A 23,458-nucleotide genomic window follows, 5' to 3' on the forward strand; every position below is an offset into this window, starting at 1 on the left:
GAATCTCTTGACCCCCCCCCCCCCCCCCCTTCCCCAGGTCACCAGAACTGGTATTTCCATTTGAATGTTTCCCCTCCTATTACTTTTCTGGGAACAACACAAAATGTGGGGTTTTCTTTTACTTTCACTTTCAATGATAATGTTAAACAGGAAAGATAGAGAGGGTGAATCTCCCTGAGAACACTTTCACACTGATTCATTTTTGATCAGTTTTTCAGTTAAAAAAAGCAGAAGAAAAATGCATACCTTCAAGTCCTATAGCACTCTTCACACTGGTCAGTTGCGTTTTTAAAAGTCCTCCTTGTTGCATTTTTGGTGCATGTTTAAAGCCGCATCAAAAACACACCCACCCATTGAAATGCATGAAAAATGCATCAAAAATTTACCCACGGTTGGATTTGTTTTTTGTTTTGTTGTTTTTCAGTCACATGTCCATGTTTCACAAGTGCATTTTGATGTCTCGCAACCAGAAAATGCAGCAACAATGCATGTGTTTTTAACATGCTTTTGCAACTGAGCAGTGTAAAAGCAGTTTGGGGACACAGACAGCAGTAAAAACTGACAGGTGACCTACCCCCTCTCCACAAAAAAAAGTTTTGCCTTTAGTTGTACTTTAACCACTTCAAGTCCGGACACTTTCACCCCCTTCCCGCCCAGGCCAATTTTCAGCTTTCAGCACTATCACACTTTGAATGACAATTGCGCGGTCATGCAACACTGTACCCATATGAATTTTTTAGCATTGTTTTTTGAGACAGATAACGCTTTATTTTGGTGGGATTTTTATTTTTTTGCTATGTAAATGAAAAAGTCCAAACATTTTGAAAAAAAATGTTTTTCTTATAAAATTTTGCAAATAGTATTTCATCATAAATCTTGGCTAAAATTTATTCTGTTATCTTTTTAGTAAAAAAAAAAAAATAACCCAAATTAGTTTATAATTTTTAAACTTTTTTTTATTGTTTTATACTATTATTTATGTCTTTTTTATTTATAAAAGCAATCATTTCTCCTTCTCTCTAGCTGCATTCTTGCAGCCATTGAGAACTACTGTGTGAGCTGTGATTGGTCACAGCTTGTCACATGGTACAAGGCTGTTGTGAATAGCCTTATACCATGTGACCTCTGTGATCATTCACAGATTTCACACGTAGTAAGCAATGATGTCACAAGTGAAATCTTGCTTACTACTCTGCATGTAATCACTGATTGGCCAACAAGTGATCGCATGATCGGGACTTCGCACAGAGGTCCTGTCCAACGATCGGTGTTCCACTGTGTCCGGATCGCAGTGCTGCACGCTCCGAGGGAGCGTGCAAAGCTAGAGAATGTGGGTGCCGTTTATGAACTGCAACCCGCCCCTGGAGTGCCACCGTCCTGCCGTTTATAAACAGTAGGCGGACGGCAAGTGGTTAAAGCATTGAAGTAAGGATGGGCAGCATTACAGCCAGGCCAATAGAAGAAAGTCTGCCTTGGCAGCCTTTATGCTCCTCTCATGAAGTTTTCCCTTAGCAGACAGTTTTCAGCCCGTCTGTTCCTTAGATTATCTGTATTGGCGTTGTCAGACATTATGATCTGTCAGCCAGTTTAAGTGTAAGTGGTACTTTGCTGGTAATCTTCCTTAATGCTATTATATCTTTAGACAGCCTGTAGAGTAATGGCTGCTGTTTTTAGAATCAACTTGAAGGCAGATGTATATTGAATGTCTGTTTCTTTCTTTATATACGACTGATGAGTCTGCCTCTCCGTAAAGGAATTATGTGGGCTAAACCAAATCGATCAACCTATCGCTTCATTAGGAAGGGGGAGACATCATTGGTCTGTCAGTTCTGCCATCCCCGTTAAAGCCCCTTTCTGTCACCTTTACTGTTTACTAGAGGATTTTGTTGTTTTGAACAGCTCCCATAAATGTCAGTAAAAAGCAGATTATCAAATAGAAACCAATTGAATCACCCCAGAGCAACCAATTACATTAAAAAAAATTTCATCTAGTGTCATTTTTCAGTTCAGACTGTAGTGCAATGCAGGCAGTACTCCAAAGATATGCTGTTAACTGGCTCATTTCCAGATTGACACTGGCATGTGTGTATATATGTATGCATGTGAGATGGGGAACCTTAGATTGTAAGGGCTCATGTACACTGCAGGAGCTGTTCAGCGTTTTTTCAGCAGCCCCTGAACTCTCCCTAATGTTCTCCTATGTGTCCATGTACACATCTTCGTTTACAGGCATTTGAGTTTACAGTCGTTTTTTTTAACACAGAAAACTTGTGCTCAGCAGTCGATTTTATCAGCGTTTCAAACGCAAAACTCTTGTAAACGTGGCACAACGCGTTTATAAGCATTTGCGTTTTAAATTTTTTTTTAACTCTTCCAGTTCCCGATGTTGTCCAGAGCCTTTTTTCATCATGAAAAATGCATGCAAAGCGTTTTCAAGGTACTCAGATGGACAATACACTGAACACAGGATGTTCTTATCAAGCTTGTCACACATTGTAATAATCAATTCACACCTAAGACCTCTCCCACCCTTGGAAACAAAAAATATGTTATTGATCATTCACACTTCAAATTTCTCATGAAGACCCCCTGCCAGGTGACCTTAATGACTCCCTCCACCAGACACCTTCCCACCCTTGGAAACAAAAGAAATGTTAATAAGCAACTCACACCAAGCTAATCTCAACACATGCTGCTTTCTCTGCTTCTACTCTCTGTATTTCTCTGAAACAGTCTGAAATAGTTAATAATTTGCCAATTTTCAGTGCATTCTGGGCATTTGGGAGGTTCTCTTGTGCTTATCTTTAAAAAATGCTTCTATACGCAAACGCACATAAACGTGCATAAACACCTTATGCAAACATGGCTAAACAGACTTTTTTTAACCTACGTTTTCCAGCTGTCGGTTTCCATCATTCAGAAGTGTCCCGTTACATGGGGCCTAAGATCTGTGAGGGCAGAGACAGAAGTGAATGTACAATATATCTTATAAATACCTGTAATAAATAATACTAGATTGGTACACGTTGTTGTAAAGCCCAGTATTTTACATTTTGACTGTAATCCGTTGTCTTCTCCTCCCCAGGACAGCTTTATCACTTTCTCAGTGGTACTGATTATGTAGTGGGACGTAAGAACTGTTCAATATTAATCGAAGATGATCAATCTATCAGCAGATCTCATGCAACGTTCTCTGTCAACCACCCCCTCTCCAGTCTGGTGAGTTCTAAGGAGGAAAGAACACTAACAAATCAGTGTTAGACCTTAAGCTGCAACTAACAATTATTTTCATAATCGATTAGTTCACCTATTAGTCGAATAATCAAATAAAAACCTCAAAAGTTTGGAATATAATTTAGTCAATATGTAAATTTAAAAAAAAGCAAATTCTTGAATATATCTATGCAGTGGTCAACAGGGGCGGACTGAAAACTCATGGGGCCCCCGGGCAATAGGCGATCATGGGGCCCCTGTGTCCTTGCCCACACTCAAACCACCTCCAAAAAAGCCTATAAAAGGTACCAGGGGTATCTCATGGGGCCCCCTACTGACCCCGGGCCCTCGGGCAATGCCTGAGTGCTCGAATGGTCAGTCTGCCCCTAGTGGTCAATATAAACAGCTATATGGTTAAGGAACAAAATATTTAATCCACTCTGAGAATAACAGACAGAAGAGATAGACATTCTATTAGAGGTACATCAAACTCAGAGGTCAAAATTTTTATGAAGAAAAAACAAATTAAAAAGACCTAAAAACACTGTTTTGCAGATTTTAAGACATAATTGTAATATATTATTATGCATGACAGAGTCCCTTGTCCTAGGCAGGTGGCTGGATTCAAGCTACCTACACCTGCTGTCCCTTGTACTGGCCATACACAAATCAATTTTTCCTATGAAAATTTAAATTTTAAGACCGTTCATTCAATTTTCTAATCATTATTGGGGTCAAATCGATGTTCATTTTCTACCACAGTGACGGAAAAATTTGAAGGTGCAGAATAGAAAACGTTTCTTAATCAAATGAATTTTCAGACAGTGTATGTGGTTTTCATTCACAATAAACATTCATTCTAAAATTGAATGGTAGAAGCAAGTGACATTTTCGAACAATGTTAGTCCATTCACCGAATGTGCAAAGATTTTTCATACGAATATTCATGCAAATATTCTCGTATGAAAATTGATACATGTATGGCGAGCATGCAACAGCAGCATGCTGTCATGATGGGGTTAAAAAACAAAAATGAGCCCTTTATAGTACAAGAAGAGCAGATAATCACTACTATAAGGGCTTAGTCTATACCATGAAACAGTGAATATATATATTATCATAGATAGATCATATGCTCAGAAGTAGGATATACAGCGTACTTTAACTGGGAGTCAGACATGAAGCTATATGAAAGGTGGAGGGGTGATATAAATATTTTTATATTGAAGCAGCACTAAAGGCTAAGACTTTTTTTTCATGGGATATACTCATTTTAAATATAATGCACAATACTGGTAAGCTTTTACTTTAAATGTAATTGTAATGCCTTATATTACCTTCAGTCAATCAGCCTCCAGCTTTTCTGGGTTCTGATGCTGATCTTCCCTTCACAGAGCCCTCAAAGTAATTGTAAACCTTTGAGTTTAAAAAAAAATAATAAACGTTATACTTACCTGCTCTGTGATGGTTTTGCAGCAAATATTGAATTGAACTCCAAAAACAATGCTGTCATAAATGCATCTCCCTGCGTGTCAGTGGATGTGACACCTGTGTGGATATATGAGAGTGATGTCATCATGGCGGCGGCCATTCAGATGGTTGGAAAGCATGAACCTGACCATGACAGTAGAGATCATTGTAAATCTGCCATAATGTGCTAATATGCGGTGCACAGTAGTACATTATGGCAGAAAGCTCCCAGAGGCTCATTTAAAAAAAAAAAAAAAAAAGTAGTGGAGTTTAATTCTGCTTTAAATCTGTACTACAGCCACTTATTTCCTTCTCAGTTCATGTTGGTTTAGCTGGTTGTATGTGCCTAAGAGGGAAATTTCCCTATTAAAATCTCTTTAGCATCATAAAAAGACAGATTAATGCAGCTCTGTCATCATTCATACATCATAAAATGTGAGCAATGTAAGCCCCAGAATTTGACCTGATATCAACCTTTGCAGTCTTCGCAAAAACCAGTACAAGTAGCTAGTCAGTTATGTGCTGAAGTAAAGCATGCTGATAGAAGGAGAGTGTAGGGTGACAGAGAGATGTGGGTTGAATTATGCTGGATGTCAAATTGAGGATTTCTAGCGACAGAAAAAATACTGCAGGGTAAAGCTCTGGATTTGCATTTTGCATGAAAAGCTGTTTTTATTATTGTATCTTTTAATGGGCTATTCATTTTGTATTTTGTTTTTTTTTTTGGCTGGAGTTCTTCTCTAACTTTTTTTTTTTGGTATACAGGGCCATCCAGATATCATTCCTGTCCTGTCTGTTAAAGAGTCTTCAAAGTATGGTACCTTTGTTAATGGTGAAAAGATGGAGAGTGCTACATCCAGGAATTTGAAATCAGGAGATAAGATTACATTTGGGGTATACAATAGCAAGTTCAGGTAAGTCATTATTAACTTTGTATGTCACTTCAAAGTAGGGCCTACCAAAAACAAAGTAAACCCATCCTGAAATAAATATGTAGGCTACAGTTGCTGATATGCTCTTGAAAATGCAGGTTATCTGGATATCTCTGACATCAATATTTTTAAACTTCTGATTCAGAACCAGCATGCAACAAATGAAATAGAAGTACTAACGCCAGAGAATCAGCATGACAGCCAGGAAAGTAGCATTTTCAGCAATGGTTTCTTTCAGCAAGTTTTGTTTATAGGTTTATGTTATGTATCGAAATGTCTTTTTTTCAGCATTGTTGAGAATAATGACTTAAATTAAAGATTTATTTAAAGAGACACTGTCATTTAGCCCTTTCAGAGTAACTTGAGAATTTCTGCCCGTAGTCCTCATAGAAAGCTGTTTATTGAGCTACACACCTTCACTGTGTTTCTGCTATATGAGTCTACCTTGGAGCTTACTCAGGTGGAGGTTGTCGCTGCTTCTTCTCATGTGACAGTGTTCAGGACTGGCGATTTCCCTCTAGTCAACGCACTGTCACATGGGAAGATCAAATGCTCCATCATAACTGGAAGCCTTGCTCCATTAGACAAAGGGCTTTGATGGAGCGAAGAGAGCTAATTTGTGAGTATAACTTCCCAGGAGGAATAGACTACCTGCAGAGTTTCAGTGGTCTCATCTACTGTACATCTCTTACATCTCAGTAATACTTAACTGAAGCAGTATGGCAGTAATGCATTCAATACCTCCTACTTACTTAAGGGAGACCTCTGATATTAAATTGTACAGATCGCTTCGGGGTCAGCAAGAAGGAGGATCCACTCTCTTTGTAGTGTTCTGTTTATCAATAAAGCAATTTGTGTAGTTGATCTATCCATGACTTGTCTTCAGAATTGATGTCATTTCATGTAATTCTCTCATTTTTTTTTTTCCCCTCTCATCCAGAGTGGTATATGAACCTTTGGTGACTTGTTCATCCTGTTTAAGCATCTCAGAGAAGAGTTCTTTAAACCAAGCACTGCAGTTACTTGGAGGCCATATTGTGAACAACTGGACAGAGAACTGTACACATCTGGTTATGACCTCTGTTAAAGTGACTATCAAGGTGTGTATTGCAGTTATGAATGAAATTGCTGTAGACCGCTTTATCCTTTTCACTGCCAGGTGCTGCTTCTCATTTATCACTTGAGGTGACCGGACCAGCTTTGTTGTTTGTATATAATGGCAGGCAAGTAGCAAGCAGGAAGTCAGCACTGGCAGCGACTATGTTTCTCTCACCATTACACTTTACTTTTAGAATAGTAATTACTGTCTGGTGGGCACTCCCACACATCCCACCTAAGACAAATCCCAATGCAGGGGGGAATTTTGGCGCGCTTGAAGGAAGTCAGAGTCGAGAAAGCGTGTCCTCATAGGATAGGTCAGTGTGGCTTCTGCTTTCAAAGCACTAGACTGCAACATCTTGCTATATGTTTTTAAATGGGACCCCAAAACTACCCACAAATTGACATTACCATTGAAAGCTAAAATCTTCATGTTGGCATCAGAGCCTTTCAAAGTTATGTGAGAGCATTTAAACTGAAGAATGATGAAATCCTGTGTGAGTCAAAACCTTGTGCAAAGTGCTGTAGCCCAGAGAAACAAACCTGCAATTTATCATTTATTGGTTTGACCGATCTGCTGTTTTTAAAAAGACCCTGTTGCAAGACCATTGCTTGCATTACAAAAAAAAAATCCTGTAAGATTATATTTGCACTGTAAGATTATAATTGCATTTAATGTATTTTAGGAGTAGTATTTACTGGTAAAGGACTCCCCTGTTTAGTCATCCAAAAGCCATGAGACTGCTGCTGCCATCTTGGATGTGATATCAGCAGGCCAGCAGACTCAGAACTGTCACTATAGTATTCCTCTTCGCTCTTCCACCAGTAGTTACATAAACAGGTACAGTTGTGTTCAAAATAATAGCAGTCAGACATCACTAACCTGATCAGTCACTGTTTTTGGTAGAAATGATATTTCTACATGGCAAATAATTTACTAGCAGGTGTAGTAGAGTAATAGAAATCCAACAGACCCAACAGTCATGACATGCATGCTGCTGATTCTGTGTAATTGAATCACGAATTGAAAGGGTCATGTTCAAAATAATAGCAGTGTGGAGTTCTATTAGTGAGGTCATTCATTCTTTGAAAAATAGGTGGCAATTATTGCCCTTATTTAAGGAAGGAAGGAAGCAAATGTTGTACATGCTGGTTACAGTGCATTTCTCTCTGAAATTCAGAGGAAAATGGGTAGTTCCAGACATTGTTCAGAAGAACAGCGTACCTTGATTAAAAAGTTGATTGGAGAGGGGAAAACATATAAAGAAGTGCAGAAAATGATAGGCTGCTCAGCTAAAATGATCGCAAATGTTTTAAAATGGCAGCCAAAACCTGAAAGACGTGGAAGAAAGCGAAAAACTACCAATTCGAATGGATAGAAGAATAGCCAAAATGGCAAGGACTCAGCCAACAATCCGCTCCAGGAAGATCAAAGGTCTAAAGTTACCCGTGAGTACTGTTACATTTAGAAGACGCCTATGTGAAGCCAAGCTATCTACAAGAAGCCCCCGCAAAGGCCCACTGTTGAAAAAAAGACGTGCTGAAGAGGTTAAAATTTGCTAAAGAACACATTGACTGGCCTAAAGAGCAACATTTTGTGGACTGATGAAAGTAAGATTGTTCTTTTTGGGTCTAGTGACCGGAGACAGTTTGTCAGACGACCCCCAAACACTGAATTCAAGCCACAGTACACTTTGAAGACAGTGAAGCATGGTTGCGCAAGCATCATGATATGGGGATGTTTCTCATACTACGGTGTTGGGCCTATTTATCGCATACTAGGGATCATGGATCAGGTTGAATACATCAGAATACTTGAAGAGGTCATGCTACCTTATGCTGAAGAGGAAATGCCCTTGAAAAGAGTGTTCCAACAAGACAACAATCCCAAACACACCAGTAAACGTGCAACATCTTGGTTCCAGACCAACAAGATTGGCGTTATGGAGTGGCCAGCCCAATCCCCGGATCTTAATCCAATAGAAAACTTGTGGGGTGACATCAAAAATGCAGTTTCTGAGGCAAAACCAAGAAATAGAGAAGAACTGTGGAATGTCATCCAATCATCCTGGGCTGGAATACCTGTTCACAGGTGCCAGAAGTTGGTTGACTCCATGCAACACAGATGTACAGCAGTTCTCAGAAACAGTGCTTATACAACTAAATATTAAGTGATTCAAAGGAAAGCAAAATCTTCAAACATTTTTCAGTTTATATAGTGAATGTTTGAGTTTGTAAAGAAGAATACAAACACTGCTATTTTTTTGAACAGTCTAATATTCACTTTTCTTCCATTTTGTTAGAGGAACAACACAAATATGATATATTTTTCTTCATGTTTTGATTTGGAATAGAATGTGTAGTGTCCCCAATGCATTTGTGTGTATGGAAATAAAAGCTATTAGAAGGATTTTAAGCTCTATTCACTTTTTTCAACACACTGCTATTATTTTGAACACAACTGTATATATGGAGGTGAGAGTGGAATAGCCTGGCAAGCACAGAGAGTAAATAAACACTCCTAGAAGAGGAGAGGGCTATGATGTTCTATGCTAGGGAATTATTTCTAAAGTTATAAAATTTTCTACCACGTTCAGTGGCACATTGCAAATGAATAAGCACAATTTATCAAAAGGAAAAACACTGCAAGCAAACATTTACAATAATTTATTTTTTTGTGCTTTGTATTTTTCTATGTTGGAGACGGTCTCTTTGATGTTTTAGCCCGGGTTCACATAAATGCAGCTCGGTACATCGCATGTGAATCGCACAGAAACCGCACCGCATTCCTGTGCAAATCACAATGCGAATTGTGTGTGGTGCGATTGGAGCTATACGTTTTTGTATGGCTCTAATCTCACCGCACCCGCACCAAAAAGGTGCAGGACCCTTTTTTGGGTCTGCACTAGAATCGGATCGCATGGTTATTCACACCTATGCAATCCGATTCTGCACATCGGCTTTGCGAACCGATTTCGGGGTGGTGTTAACTTAACATACACACCCGCAGCGGTTCGCATGAACAGGGTGCAATTCTGATGCGGTGCAGAATTCGCACAGAAAACGCTGCAAATTCCGTACTGTATCAGTGTGAACCCAGGCTCAGTGTTCAAAACTGATCCCATCCCATAAGGCAGATTGCCAATGCTTCTAAACAATTTACGTTCGTCACTGAATTTTTTCTGTGGTTCCTGCTAGATGAGTGCCTGGTTACTGAATTCTATTTTAAAGGATAAGTACACCTTTTGAAACATATTACATGTTCCGCCAGTTTTTATGTTCCAACAGATGCTGCTGCAACCCCCCCTCCTCTTCTCTCCCCCCCTCCTCTTCTCTCCCCCCTTCCTCTTCTTTCCCCCCTTCCTCTTCTCTCCCCCCTTCCTCTTCTCTCCCCCCTTCCTTTTCTCTCCCCCCTTCCTCTTCTCTCCCCCCTTCCTCTTCTCTCCCCCCTTCCTCTTTTCTCCCCCCTTCCTCTTCTCTCCCCCCTTCCTCTTCTCTCCCCCCTTCCTCTTCTCTCCCCCCTTCCTCTTCTCTCCCCCTTTCCTCTTCTCTCCCCCTTTCCTCTTCTCTCCCCCCTTCCTCTTCTCTCCCCCCTTCCTCTTCTCTCGCCCCTTCCTCTTCTCTCGCCCCTTCCTCTTCTCTCGCCCCTTCCTCTTCTCTCGCCCCTTCCTCTTCTCTCGCCCCTTCCTCTTCTCTCGCCCCTTCCTCTTCTCTCCCCCCTTCCTCTTCTCTCGCCCCCTTCCTCTTCTCTCGCCCCCTTCCTCTTCTCTCGCCCCCTTCCTCTTCTCTCGCCCCCTTCCTCTTCTCTCGCCCCCTTCCTCTTCTCTCGCCCCCTTCCTCTTCTCTCGCCCCCTTCCTCTTCTCTCCCCCCTTCCTCTTCTCTCCCCCCTTCCTCTTCTCTCCCCCCTTCCTCTTCTCTCCCCCCTTCCTCTTCTCCCCCCCAGCTGGCAGGGGATCTTCACCCCGCATACCCTGTCACCCTGTTATGTGGGCCCTGTTTCCTGTGGATGAATGCCTACAAGTACCCTCAGCAGTTGTGGTTGATGGCGTGTAGTTCTCAATGAACTGCGAGGGTGCTGGTGTGAGTGCTCTCATAGTCCTTTAGTTCTTCCTACTCGCCCCTTGTCACAATTTGAAACAGCTGCATCATTCATTCACAGTTTCCTGTGATTGAAAGTCTACAAGTACCATCAGCCGCTGCGGCTGACGCCTTGAATTTCTCAATAAACTGCAAGGATGCTGGTGAGTGCTCTCATAGTCCATTGGTTCTTCCTACTCTCAAGTAACTGCCTGCCTGTATGAGGTATGGGCAGAGAGTCTGCAGGAGCCAAAAAATGCAAATTTTTTTTACCCACAAAAAATATTAAGGTGAACTTATCCTTTAATATGTCCCCCTTTTGATTGTTAGTGGTCATTTTATTTACTACAGTAGAAGACTGCCTTTCTGTTTTAGAGTGACCCAGGATTAACCTGTTTATGGCAGCATTACAGGGGTTCCTGATTTGGAATATTTACTATAAAAATATAAAAATGGCTTCACTCACACTGAGTTTATATTATATAACAGCATATAACCTATCACAGACATATAGGTACTATAATTGACAACTTTTTTTTCCAAGCTGTCATCTTCCTCCTTTGTACATCATAGAATAAGGACCAGCATACATATTGGGTGTTTCAAGTTTACTGGTTGCAAACTTTTTTTTTTTTTTTAACTGTAATGCCAGTCTACATTTCAATGTGCATGGCTCCTCATCCAGAACTTTTCTGAATAATACATGTTTTTTCCTTCTGTTGGGTTTCCAGCATAGCATGGATCTATATATAGAGTGTGTATAGTAAGTGAATTCTGAATTCCACTGAAATTTCATCATTGTTAGCCAAGCTATGCCTGCAGGCAATAATTTAATAACAAGTTAACAATGCAGCTTTGATGTTTCTTTTTAATTAACACTGAAGGAATGTTCTAGAGTAAAGAATCAAAAGGCTACAATAAAGATGAAGGACAAGTGCATACATTTCTTGGCTATTAAAATCCTCCAAAATTAAAATGGGTGGATTTGGTGTGGCAATGGAAGGGTTAAATAAAGCTTTGTCCAAGCATGACGTTTGTTCATACAATGGCACAGATAGGCATGCATGGTACATGGCCACATATTGCATTTTCCTGACCGGATGTTAGCTACTGTTTTTTGTTGTAATATGTTTCCTCTGTTGACATTTCCCTTCCCAGCTGAGCCTAGGATATTTCACACCAAATAATGAGCAGGTCCCCATCTGAAATTCAATCTCTGACCTGATTCACATATTGAGGGCAGCTGGAACACAAATAGCTGCTGTCATGTCTGGATGCTCTGAGGCTTGAAATGGTTTTTAGATTTGTTTATACTTGCTAATATGTATAATGATAGCACACTTCCTCCCATTTGCTATTATTTTGCATGGATGATATTTCCCTGATTTCAATATCCGAGGATGCTTTTAAAATTAAAGTGCACTTGTTATCCCGAAAAAGTGAAGGCAGTCATGTGAGGACTTTGAAGTAGTTGTAAAGCCTTACAGTAAACAAACAGGCCGGTTTATTGAACTATATGCTAATTGCATTTAATTAAATATTAAAGATAGTTTAATACAAGTCATCCTACTTTCCAGCCAGATGGGCCTACCACCAAGCAGCTCTGAGTGACTTATTCCTGCTGGGATGTGGGTTTCCATTGAAACAGAACGCCAGTGAGGCTAAGAGAAGCTGTATAGGAAATATGCTTTTGTACCCTCATTCATGTGAAAATATTCAACTTGTATGCGTCACCAGCACAGGGAAAGAGATTATGGGGCCAACAACACTAGTAGGAATTGGTCTTCACTAGTGTGGCAATCTGTGTTGTTGGCCCCAAAACTGAAATTGACAGGAGAAATGGCAGCCAAATTATACTCCATATAACAAAGGTGATCAGTTTCCACATGCAAACAAATGGGAGCTTTATTTAGACTGGAATAATGCATTATTTAACCCCTTCAACAGTAGAGTTGATTCATTTTGAATGTCTTAAGCTTTGGTCAGTGTATGTAAAACTATCTCCGCCTTTTCAGTGTATGAGTACCACTTTATACTACTAGAACTTGTATCTGCTCCAAAATTTTGTTTGCATCCTGAAGAGCTAGAGTGTTCTGACTTGTTGCCTGGGAGTGTTGTATTGTTCCCAGTGCAGACGACCTGAGCGTCCATAAGATTACCTTGTGCTTATAAATTTGTACTACCCTTATTTTGGTCAGCACTGGGCAAAACTCATAGTTATGAGAAAACAACCTATCCATTCACTGGAAAATTTTCCTTCTTTTACTTAAAGGGTAACTCCACTTTTGTGGAAAAAAATGGCAAAAAAAAAAAATATAGCATATACAATTGTGACACAAGTCATATTGTAATTGAATTAATGTTTTTAAAAATTACCATTCCTTTTCAATATGCAGAACTGAAATTTTCTGTAAAATGAAATGCAATATGATAGCTTAAGGACGTTCTGTACACAGATGGTGTACAGAACATCCCTTGAAATGTCATTTTCTGTTTGTGTGATTGGCTGACTGATTTTTCAGAAGTCTGTACTAAGATACAAGTTAGATTGTGGGCATCCCCTGCTGCAAAAATATCCTTTTTGGTGCAATACTCCAGAAGGGAAACCACGTCTAAAGGAATGCAGTCTTCCTTATTAGAGCCCTGTAGGTGCAGCAGCCAATTGATGATAATTATGAAATCACTCCCATACAGATTGACTCTGCAAATGGACACAGACAAACAAATTGCTGTCTCTTCACAATAACAAAAGGTAGGAATTTGCAACGTTTGGTAAAATCTCTGCAATGTACACAAATCACCCAGAGGTGAATGTTTTTTTTTCTCAGCAAAAGTGGAGTTACTCTTTAAGCTGGCCATACACTGAAAGAAATTTGGCAGAGAATTTTTTTAAATTATATTTTTTTTATTGTTAAGTACATTATACATATACCGTTACATTACTAACACAAATCAACTAATATTCATAACAAATTTTATTTACTTTCCCCCCACCACCCTTGTTTCCCCCCTTCCCATTTTCTTCTTATTTCACAAATGCTCCCTAATTACTGTAACCTCTTTTCTCCTCATTCCTCCCTCTCCTTATTCTCTTAACCCTCTTATTCCATCAGTTCAGCGAATCTCCATGTGATCCTTAATTCGCACCACCTTTTCATGAACTTCTCCGTTTTATCTTCACTATGGTAGAGCTCCTCCCTCCTGTAGATGTATTCTACTCTCTTTATCCAGTCTTTAACTTTAGGAATTTCTTGAGACTTCCAAAATGTAGTGATCAGTCCTTTTGCCACATTAAATAAATGAAACACAATCCTATTTTTATAGTGTTTCACTGTGAGATTGGTATGAAACAGACACATCCATAGGTCCATTATTATGTTTTCTCTTGTTATTTCTGATATTTGCTGTAATATCATCTGCCAGAATATTTGTATTTTGGGGCATTCCCACCATATATGTATCAGTGTGCCCTTTGTCCCACAATCTCTCCAACAGAGTGAAGAGTTCTCTGAGTGATATTTATGAGGAAATGTTTCAGTTGATAATACCGCCATTCATCTATCAAAAAAAAAAAACATATTCTTTTTATGTTCCAGCTCTTGTAAAGTGCATATTTCTCCCCATTTTATAATATCTTTTAAACATACATTCTTATCTTTTATCCACTTCCCTGAAATAATACTCTTTCTCTGTGTAAAATAATTTGTTCCTACTAATGGTATCATTGGTGAATTATATTCCCACCCCATTTTTTTTATAAATTAAGTCCCATATCCTACTGACATTTTGTGTCAAAGTGCTAGTGTTTTCTACGAACATACATATTGTTGTGGAATCCAAATAATTTTATCTAATTGCACTTTACTCTGTTTTTTCAATCTTTACCCAACTTTTCCTATGCTCATTATATCCCCAATCCATTATTCATGATAAAACTACAGCAAAATAGTTTCTTTTAAAATCTGGCATATTTAAATCCCCTTCTTTGTTATCTTTACTTAGGATCTCCTGTTTTACCCTTGGTTTTTTATTTGCCCATTTATATCTCATTATTATTCTTTTCAGTGCCACAAAATATATGGCAGATAAATTGGCAACATTTGAAACTTATGTAAAGTTTTAGGTTATATCACCATCTTAACCATATTTATTTGGCCTATCCAGGAAAGTGATCCTCTTGACATTTTACTCAATTCCCCTTTTATCTCAATTATTAACGGGATGTAACTTGCGTGGTATATTCCCTTCAATGACGATGTTAACTTCTAAATAGTTTAGTTCTTTATTCCACCATATAAAAGGGAAATTTCCTTGAATCACATGTCTTTCTCTCTTTAGTAGGTTAATATTCAATATCTCTGACTTCAAAAGGTTAATCTTAAAGTTTGACAGCTCTCCATACTGTTTTAATGCTGTCATTAAATTTGGTAGTGTCAATTCAGGATTTACCACATAAAATAATATATCTTCTGTGTACACAGCCACCTTGTGCTCCATATCTCCAATTTTTGGATCTCTTTATATCTACACTATTTCGTATAGTAGCTAACAGGCTCTAAAGATAGTATAAACAGGAGGGGTGACAATGGACACCCCTGCCTTGTCCCATTATACATTGTAAATGTGATAATGTACCATTAATCTTCACAGCTGCAGAGGGGTGGTTATATAGATTTTTATCCATCGCGTCATTTTAGGTCCTAATATTTTGAAAGTACTTATCATAAATCCCCAATTTACACTGTTCAACACTTTCTGCGTCTATCGACAGGAATACCACTGGTAACCTCTCCTTCCTACTCTTTTGCAGAAGGCATAGTGATCTCAGACCATTATCCCTTCCTTCTCTTCCCGGTTATAAACCCAACCTGATCAAGGTGTACCCATTCTGTCATTAGGTCTTTCATCCTACTAGCAATGACCTTCACATATAATTTCGTATCCATATTTAGTAATGATATTGGCCTGTAGCTGGTACATTGAGATATATCTTTTCCTTCTTTGGGTATTATCGTAATATGTGCTAATACTGACTCCTTCCTCATTTCTGTACCTGCTCCTAGAGCATTCATATGTACACACATTTTAGGCACTAGCTGTTCTTTAAATTTCTTATAATATCTTACTGTATATCCATCCGGTCCCAGGCTTTTCCCTGCCACTGTGCTCTTTATTGCTGCTAGTATTTCCTCTTGTGAAATTGGATTTTCTAACATTTGCCAGTCTTTCCTCCTCTACTCTGGGTAATTCAACTGTTTTTAAGTATGTCTGAATTTTCACATTTCTTTCTCCTATCAGAACCTTTTGATCCTTATTATTAACTGCATACAGCGAGCTATGATATTTTTTCAATACGGTAACAATCATTTTACTTCATTGTACTATCTCTCCTGTTTTATTTCTAATCTTCTCTATATAATTTACTGATTTCTTTTTTCTTAATTTTTGCCATGTATTTTTCTGGTCTGTTGCTCCCACATATATCTTTCCTTTGCCACCATATTGAAAATCCTTTTTGTCTCTTGCTCCATTAGATCATTCAACTTGTCTCTTTTTAAAATTATCTTATGTTGTACTTCTATTTTTGTTCTTCTCTTATGTTCTTGTTCTAATTTATATAATTCCTCTATTAGTATTCTCATCTTTTCTGTGCGTTTCTTTTTTTTTTCTGCTCCTATCGCAATCAGAATGCCCCTTATATATGCTTTATGGGCTTCCCAAATCGTGACCACTGAGACATCTTCGGTTTCATTCAGTTGAAAATATTTTTCTATTTCTTTTTTTATTCTTCCATCGATTTCCAGATCCTGCAATAATGTATCATTTAACTTTCATGTGTTTAGACTTTTTAAACCTCCTTCGATTTTCAACCTCATTGTGACTGGTACATGGTCTGAAAGAGTTGTAATTTCAATCCTGGATTTAATTAGTGACTCCAGTAATCTATATTCTATCAACATGTAGTCCAGTCTAGAGTATGTTGCATGTGCAGAGGAATAGAATATATAATCCCTTTCCCTTGGGTGCTTAATCCTCCATGCATCTATCAATTGACATTGATGTTACCTCCTTTTCAGAGATTTTAAATATATACTTCCCTCTTTCTGAACATGAGACAAAGTATCCAGCTGGAAATCCATGCAGAGATTGAAATCCCCAGCCACAATCAGTTTTCCTTTCTTAAAATCCATCAATTTCCTTAGTAGACCCTCTAAAAAGCCCATTGCATTCTTATTTGGACAATAAATATTTGCTAGCGTACATTTCATACCATTTAATTTTCCATTCAGAAACAAATACCGAACCTCTGGGTCAACCAACCTATCTTCTATGGTAAATCTTACATCTTTTCACATCCCAATCGCTACCCCTTTAGCTCGTTTTGTAGGCGAGTCTGCATAAAACCAGGTCAGGTAATATCTTGATTGTAACCTGATTGTTGTATCACGAGATATATGTGTCTCTTGTAGGAATACCACATCGATGGAGCACTGCCATATTTCATTAGTAATCTTATATCTTTTACCGGAGAATTCAGCCCCTTTACATTATAGATCATTACATTCTTATCTAACATCATTTTGCAACAATCCCTTTTTGCATTTGAACCATATATAGGGAAGGATATTATACAACAATATTAGGACTCTGAGAAATTTTCAAAATAACCTTTTCTCTCTTTCCCACCCCCCTAAACCTGCCCCCTTCTCCCTCCTCCCTCCCCATCCCCCACCCAACTCATAGGTCTTATCCAGTACTTGGATCTGTTGTGGTTCTAACCACACCCTTCATGATGAGTGAGTTTCTAAGCGTGTTAGACCTCCCTGTCCCCCCGCCATTAATTAATCTTTCTTCTCATACCTTTACATTACACTAACTACCCCCCCCCCCATCCCATCCCCCCTGTCCCATCCCCCGCCTGAATTTCCCCTCCCTTCAGTTTAAGTACAAGATAGTAGCAGTCCAGCAGGAGAGGAGAAAAAAAAGAGGGGAAGTGGAAAGCGGGGGCAGAGGGAGGGACAACACAAGGCGGGAAAGGAGGGAAGGGAAGGAAAGGCAAGAAAACGAAGTCCCTTTTATAAATATAAAAAGAATGGAGGATTTTTCTCTAAAGTCTTGCAAGTATCGTCTTTCCTCCTTCTTTCAACATTTATTTACGTGTTTTATCTCAGTGTTATCTATCTTCTTTCCTTCCTACTTAATTCATCTCTGTTGTAGTCCTTTTTTCTTGAAATTAAATGCCATCTCTGCTTTTCCAGTCCCATTTCCTTCCTCCTTCCCTCTGTCCAACTCAGGATATCAGGTACTTACAAGTATCCAGTCTCTCACAGAAATCCTGCAGTTCTTCTGGGAGTCTCAATCTAGCTGAACGTCCCTCTTTCCATCCAATCAGGCATGCAGGAAATCCCCAATTATATTGAATATTTTTTGCATCTATTCCAGCAATGGTTTCAACACTCTTCTCGCCAATGTTTCAGGCGCTATATGTGCATATAGTTGTAAATTCACTTCTCCAAATGTTATTGCTGGCATCCCTTTCATTATCTCCCATATTCTTATTTTATTCTCATAATAATGAAGTATACTATCACGTCTCTTGGGGTTCCTGTAATCACACCTGGAGGGCTCTTTATCCTGTGAACTCAGTCAATTTTCAGTCATTTCATTATAGGTCTGTCTATTAGTGGATTAAATACTTTATTCATTACATCTCTTAGATCTTCTCCTTGGGGTCCTTCCGGTAGCCCCTGGATCCTCAGATTATTCCTTCTGTTTCTGTTCTCCTGATCTTCAATCTTATAACACAGTCTCCTCTGTTCGAGTCGCATATATTCCAATTGACTTTTGAGCTCTGTTACTATTTGACCCTGCTTATCCAGCTTTCCTTCCGATTCTTCAATCTGGGACAGCACCTGCCCCAGATCCTTGTGTATTATTGCCATATAATTTTTTAAAGAGTGTTCTAATTTTGCGAACATATCTGCTATTTTTTTTTTTTTTTGGCGTCAGAGTTCCTGCTTCCTTGCTCCTCCCGAATTCGTTATTTCCAACTCACTTTCTGTGTTTAGGATCTATTTGCCTTGATTTAGATCCGTTGTTTCTATTGATGAACTGGATTGGTCTCCACTATTGTTTTCTGATATTTGTCCTCTATCCCCCGCTGTCTCTCAGGGGTCCGATTCCCTGGACTTTTCTCCGCTCCTCATGTTCCGCTGCCCAGCTGCTCTCCTGACCTGCTTGATTTCTGCAGTGACTGTCTGCAACTGCTTCTCTGTCGTCTTCTCAGTGTGGGCTACAGGGGGTCCACACATGGCTTTGCTTTCCTCCTACTCCTGTGCTCCTCTTCCCAACCATGCCTTACACAGGGGTCAAAGTGGCCACCTTGCAGCTGTCTCCCAGCTTCCCCTGTCACTCCGGAGTACGGACCAGCACCGCTCGACCGCTCCGGACAACCCCGGGAGCACACCTCCGGAACCGACTGTCTCCTCATTACATTCTCGGCGGGTGCATCGGAGCTCTCTTCACACGCTCCCTATCGGCACCATTTTTAGGCCACGCCCCATAGCAACCGACTGGCCAAATTTCAATCAGTGTGTAGCTGCCCCACCTTTTGATCAACTTCTGTTGCAGGGATAGAAACAAAACATTTATGGCCAGCTTTAGCATCATTCGCTCTTTGAGAAATATAGGGTGCCTTGTCCTGTATATTATGTCCTGTATATTATTGTGACTCATACATGTCTGATTTGTGAAAATAACATTGTCCATTATATCTATATTTCTATATTTTTTTTCAGACAATATGTGCGTTAATTTGCTGCAAGTCCATTGTGAAACCTGAGTACTTTAATGAAATGATCAAAGCCATCAAAGAGAAAAAAGCACTGCCTGAACCTAAAAGGTATTTTGCTGCGCACCTGTGACCTGCAGATTGTATTGTGCTGCGGGTGAGATATAGATAATGGTCATCCGCTCCTGAATCCTACTTTTAGATATCACTCTGCTTGCTTGAAAGGAACACTCCAGTAGAACATGAAAATGTTGTATGTATACTGACCCAGCCTACTTGCTGCAGAGATCTAGTTTTCCATCAGACATTCACTGTGTGCAGATAGATACCTTGGCGGCTAGTTTTAGTAATGTATCAATGTCTCTGAATGTGAGCGTGAAAGAATTAAAGTGATATTAAAGGATCTTTCTTTTCTTTTTTAAAAAATAACAAGCATGTTATACTTATCTGCTCTGTGCAGTGGTTTTGCACAGAGCAGCCCCTATCCTCCTCTTTTTGGGTTCCTGGCCGGCGCTGCAGGCCACTGCCTCCTGTCTAGGGCCCCACATAGCAAGCAGCTTGCTATGGTGGCACAGGAGCAGGCTCACTCCTGAGGACCTGCTCTGTGTGCACTGCCCCCCTCCCTTTCCTGATTGGCTCACTGGCTCTGATTGACAGCAGCCTGAGCCAATGGCTCCCACTGCTGCCTCAGCCAATCAGGAGTGAGAGTCCCTGGAGAACCGAGGCTCTTGTGGACATCTCTGGATCAAGAGGGATCTCAGCCAATGAGGAGAGAGAGACCCAGGAAAGCGGAGGTTCTCTTGCACATCTCTGGATTGGGAAGGGGCTCAGGTGAGTTTTAGGTGGGGCTGGGGGTGTGCTTGAGCCTTTACAACCACTTTAACATTGTGTGCCTTGGTTCTGAGCACTGGCCTCTGTAGTTTCTAAAGGTGGAAGGCTTGTACAGAATAGTGTGTTTGGGAGCTGCAGTTCAGTTTCCCCCTTCCACCCCACCTTTGCCTGGAAGCACAGTAAAAAAACCCTCATGTGACTAGAAACAATTGATTATATAAAACACAGGATTAAAGAGAGCCTGTCAGGCTTAATATGTCATCCACAAATGGAGACGTTTTTCCTTCTGGAAGCATTGCTTGATCTTTTGTGAAAGAGAAACTGCATCATCACGCACGGCTCTGGAGCTGGCACTGCTTTTGTAAGTTGGGCAATAGCAATATTAGTTTCTGGGTGGGAACCTCGGTTTTGACAGGTAACAGCCACCAGATTCATTCATTAGTTACACATCTATGAACCCACACATGTTTTTGGCGGGATTTTTCATTCATGTGTGCAAGTTGCATGGCATAGCATGGTTGTTTGAGATCAGTTACAGAAAGCTAGAGACAGCCAGGAATTTTAGAAGGAGCAGTGGCAGTCTTTGCATTTCTACTAGTTCAGGTTTCCTTTATTCAGGTGTTTAAAGTGTATGATGGATGTCCTAATTGTATTTTAATGGCTAGTTTTAAGCATGTAGAGTGTTCTCTAGGCCTGCAGTTAGTACCACTAGGAACACTTTAGATTTTGGAAATATTCTTGAATTCCTTTGTCTTCTCCAATATGTGTACCAACATACATTTTGTATTCCAGATATTGTACTGGGGTTTATTGGTCATCATTGTTTAACCATTTACAGGCAATTGGAACAATCAATTGGTGAATTCCTAATGCTACCCAGGAAGCAAAAGGGGCTCATTTATAGTTGTGTTTGGCAAGATGGTGTGTTAAAAACATGCGGCATTGCGGAGTCGCATTTTTACTGCTTTCCCTTAAAGAGGAGCTATAGTTTCCAAACAAGTCTTAATAAACACATCTTCAGTAAGTTTAGGGAGTGATTTTGCTTTATAAGCTATTCAAAAGAATATTGAGCATTTACGGTTTAACCATTTCAATACCGGGCACTTTTACCCCCTTCCTGCTCAGGCCATTTTTTGGCTTTTAGCGCTCTCACACTTTGAATGACAATTGCGCGGTCATACAACATTGTACCAAAACTAACATTTTATCATTTTCTTCACACAACTAGAGCTTTCTTTTGGTGGTATTTAATCACCGCCGGGGTTTTTATTTTTTGCTAAATTAACGAAAAAAAAACAAAAAGTTTGAAAAAAAAACACGTTTTTCTTTGTTTCTGTTATAAAAGTTTGCAAATAAATAATTGTTCTTCATAAATTTAGGCAAAGATGTATTCTACTACATGTCTTTGGTGAAAATAACCCAAATTAGGATGTATTTTTTAGTTTGTAGGAAAGTTATAGAGTTCACAAACTATGGTATAGATCTGAAAATTGATCAATCCTGAAGTACTGACAGCCAATCTAATTTCTTGAGGTCCAAGAATGTCAGAAAAGTACAGATATCCTCCAAATGACCCATTTTTCCAAAGTAGACACTCTGATGTACTTCATAAGAGGCATGGCGGGTTTTTTGAAGTTGTATTTTTTTTTTCATAATTTTTCGGAAAATGAAAAAAGTAAAACAAATTATTTTCACTATTTTATTTTTTTTACATACTGTCACCAGTGCAGTACAGCATCATCATATAACTGGCATGGCGGTGATCAGGGACACTGACTGGTGACAGCACGAAAAAAAACATATATAATTTAAAAAAAAAAAAATTTATTATTAATTTTTTTATTACATTTTTTTCATTTTTTTTAAAGATTTGTTTTTCATATTTCACTATGACCAAAGTAGTATAATGTTACCATAGTAACATTGTACTACTTTGGGGAAGTGATCAGTATTTTTTTTTTTTTTGTTACACAATTTGCTTAAAGCAAAGAATTACTTTGCTATAAGCAAGCATTTACCTGAATGACATTGATTCATTCAGAGTTTTTTTTTTTTTTTTGTGCTTGGCTGTGATTTGGCCACGGCTAAACACATGACATGTGCATGTGATCGCTGTGACCATTCACAGCTAGACACTAGTATACAATGGATGGCATGAATGAAGCCATCCATTGTATACAACTGTCATGTGACCTGCTGTGATTGGTCACACGTGTGATTGCGCGGCTCTGCAAGCACGCAAACTGCGCATGCTCGGGAGGACGCCATATGGCGTCCACCCGGAAAGCTAAAGCATTTTGCCGGCCGCCAAACGGCTATTGGCCGGGTGGCTAATGGTTAAATATGAGGTTGATTACCACAGAATACAAATCTGTTGGAAGCCATCCTATGTAAGGGCATCTGAAGCTGGTGCCCTTTAACTTCCAGGATTTTGTGCAGCTTGCTACTCTGCATTCACATCTAGTTCATGCGCCTGCTCAGTGATCGCACTAAGCAGTACATAGAATTGTTGCCAGTTGGCACAGCAATGGCAACGTCAGTGGAAGTTCCTGCTCTGTAGCTAAAGCAACTTGTCAACATTAGTGAACCCGGAGCCTAACTCTGCCTGTAATTGTGTGAATTCCAGGTTTGAAAAAACACAATGCCACAAGCAGAGGATTCCCATTGACACCAAAATCCCAGAAGTCAATGGGACAGCATAGTGATCTAGATCATCTAGGCCAGGGGTGTCCAAACTTTTTTCAAAGAGGGCCAGATTGGATGAAGTGAACATGGTAGAGGGCCGAACATTTTTCCGAACATTCTTTGAACCATTACAATTAAATGCAAATAAATTATTTTATGCCAAGTTAATTGCAAACGACATACTTTTCATTTCATAACATTAAGATCAACTGACAGCTGAGTTTTCACAATGTATTGAAAATAAATTTAAAAAAAACTTACCTACACTAATGTGAAGGGTGAAACTGAGATCTGGACTGCAGCAAATCGGTTAGATCAGGTACAAAGGCAGTGGTTTTGATGCGCAAAATGTCACGCAGA

At 39.5% G+C, this 23,458-nt stretch overlaps 1 protein-coding gene across 2 annotated transcripts in view; it reads left to right on the forward strand.

The window, feature by feature from the left end:
- The window catches only part of NBN (nibrin), a 101,064-nt gene that overhangs the window by 15,003 nt on the left and 62,603 nt on the right, over positions 1–23,458 (forward strand). For both annotated transcript variants that reach the window (XM_089679692.1, XM_089679693.1), the window contains exons 2-5: positions 3,086–3,219; positions 5,449–5,597; positions 6,556–6,715; positions 19,590–19,693. In XM_089679692.1, coding sequence (XP_089535818.1) covers positions 3,086–3,219; positions 5,449–5,597; positions 6,556–6,715; positions 19,590–19,693 — 547 coding nt within the window. The remainder of the gene's footprint in view (positions 1–3,085; positions 3,220–5,448; positions 5,598–6,555; positions 6,716–19,589; positions 19,694–23,458) is intronic.

This window comes from Staurois parvus, unplaced genomic scaffold (assembly GCF_062004578.1).
Source record: "Staurois parvus isolate SC_StPar_1 unplaced genomic scaffold, SC_StPar_1.0 ptg000230l, whole genome shotgun sequence".
Lineage (NCBI taxonomy): Eukaryota > Metazoa > Chordata > Amphibia > Anura > Ranidae > Staurois > Staurois parvus.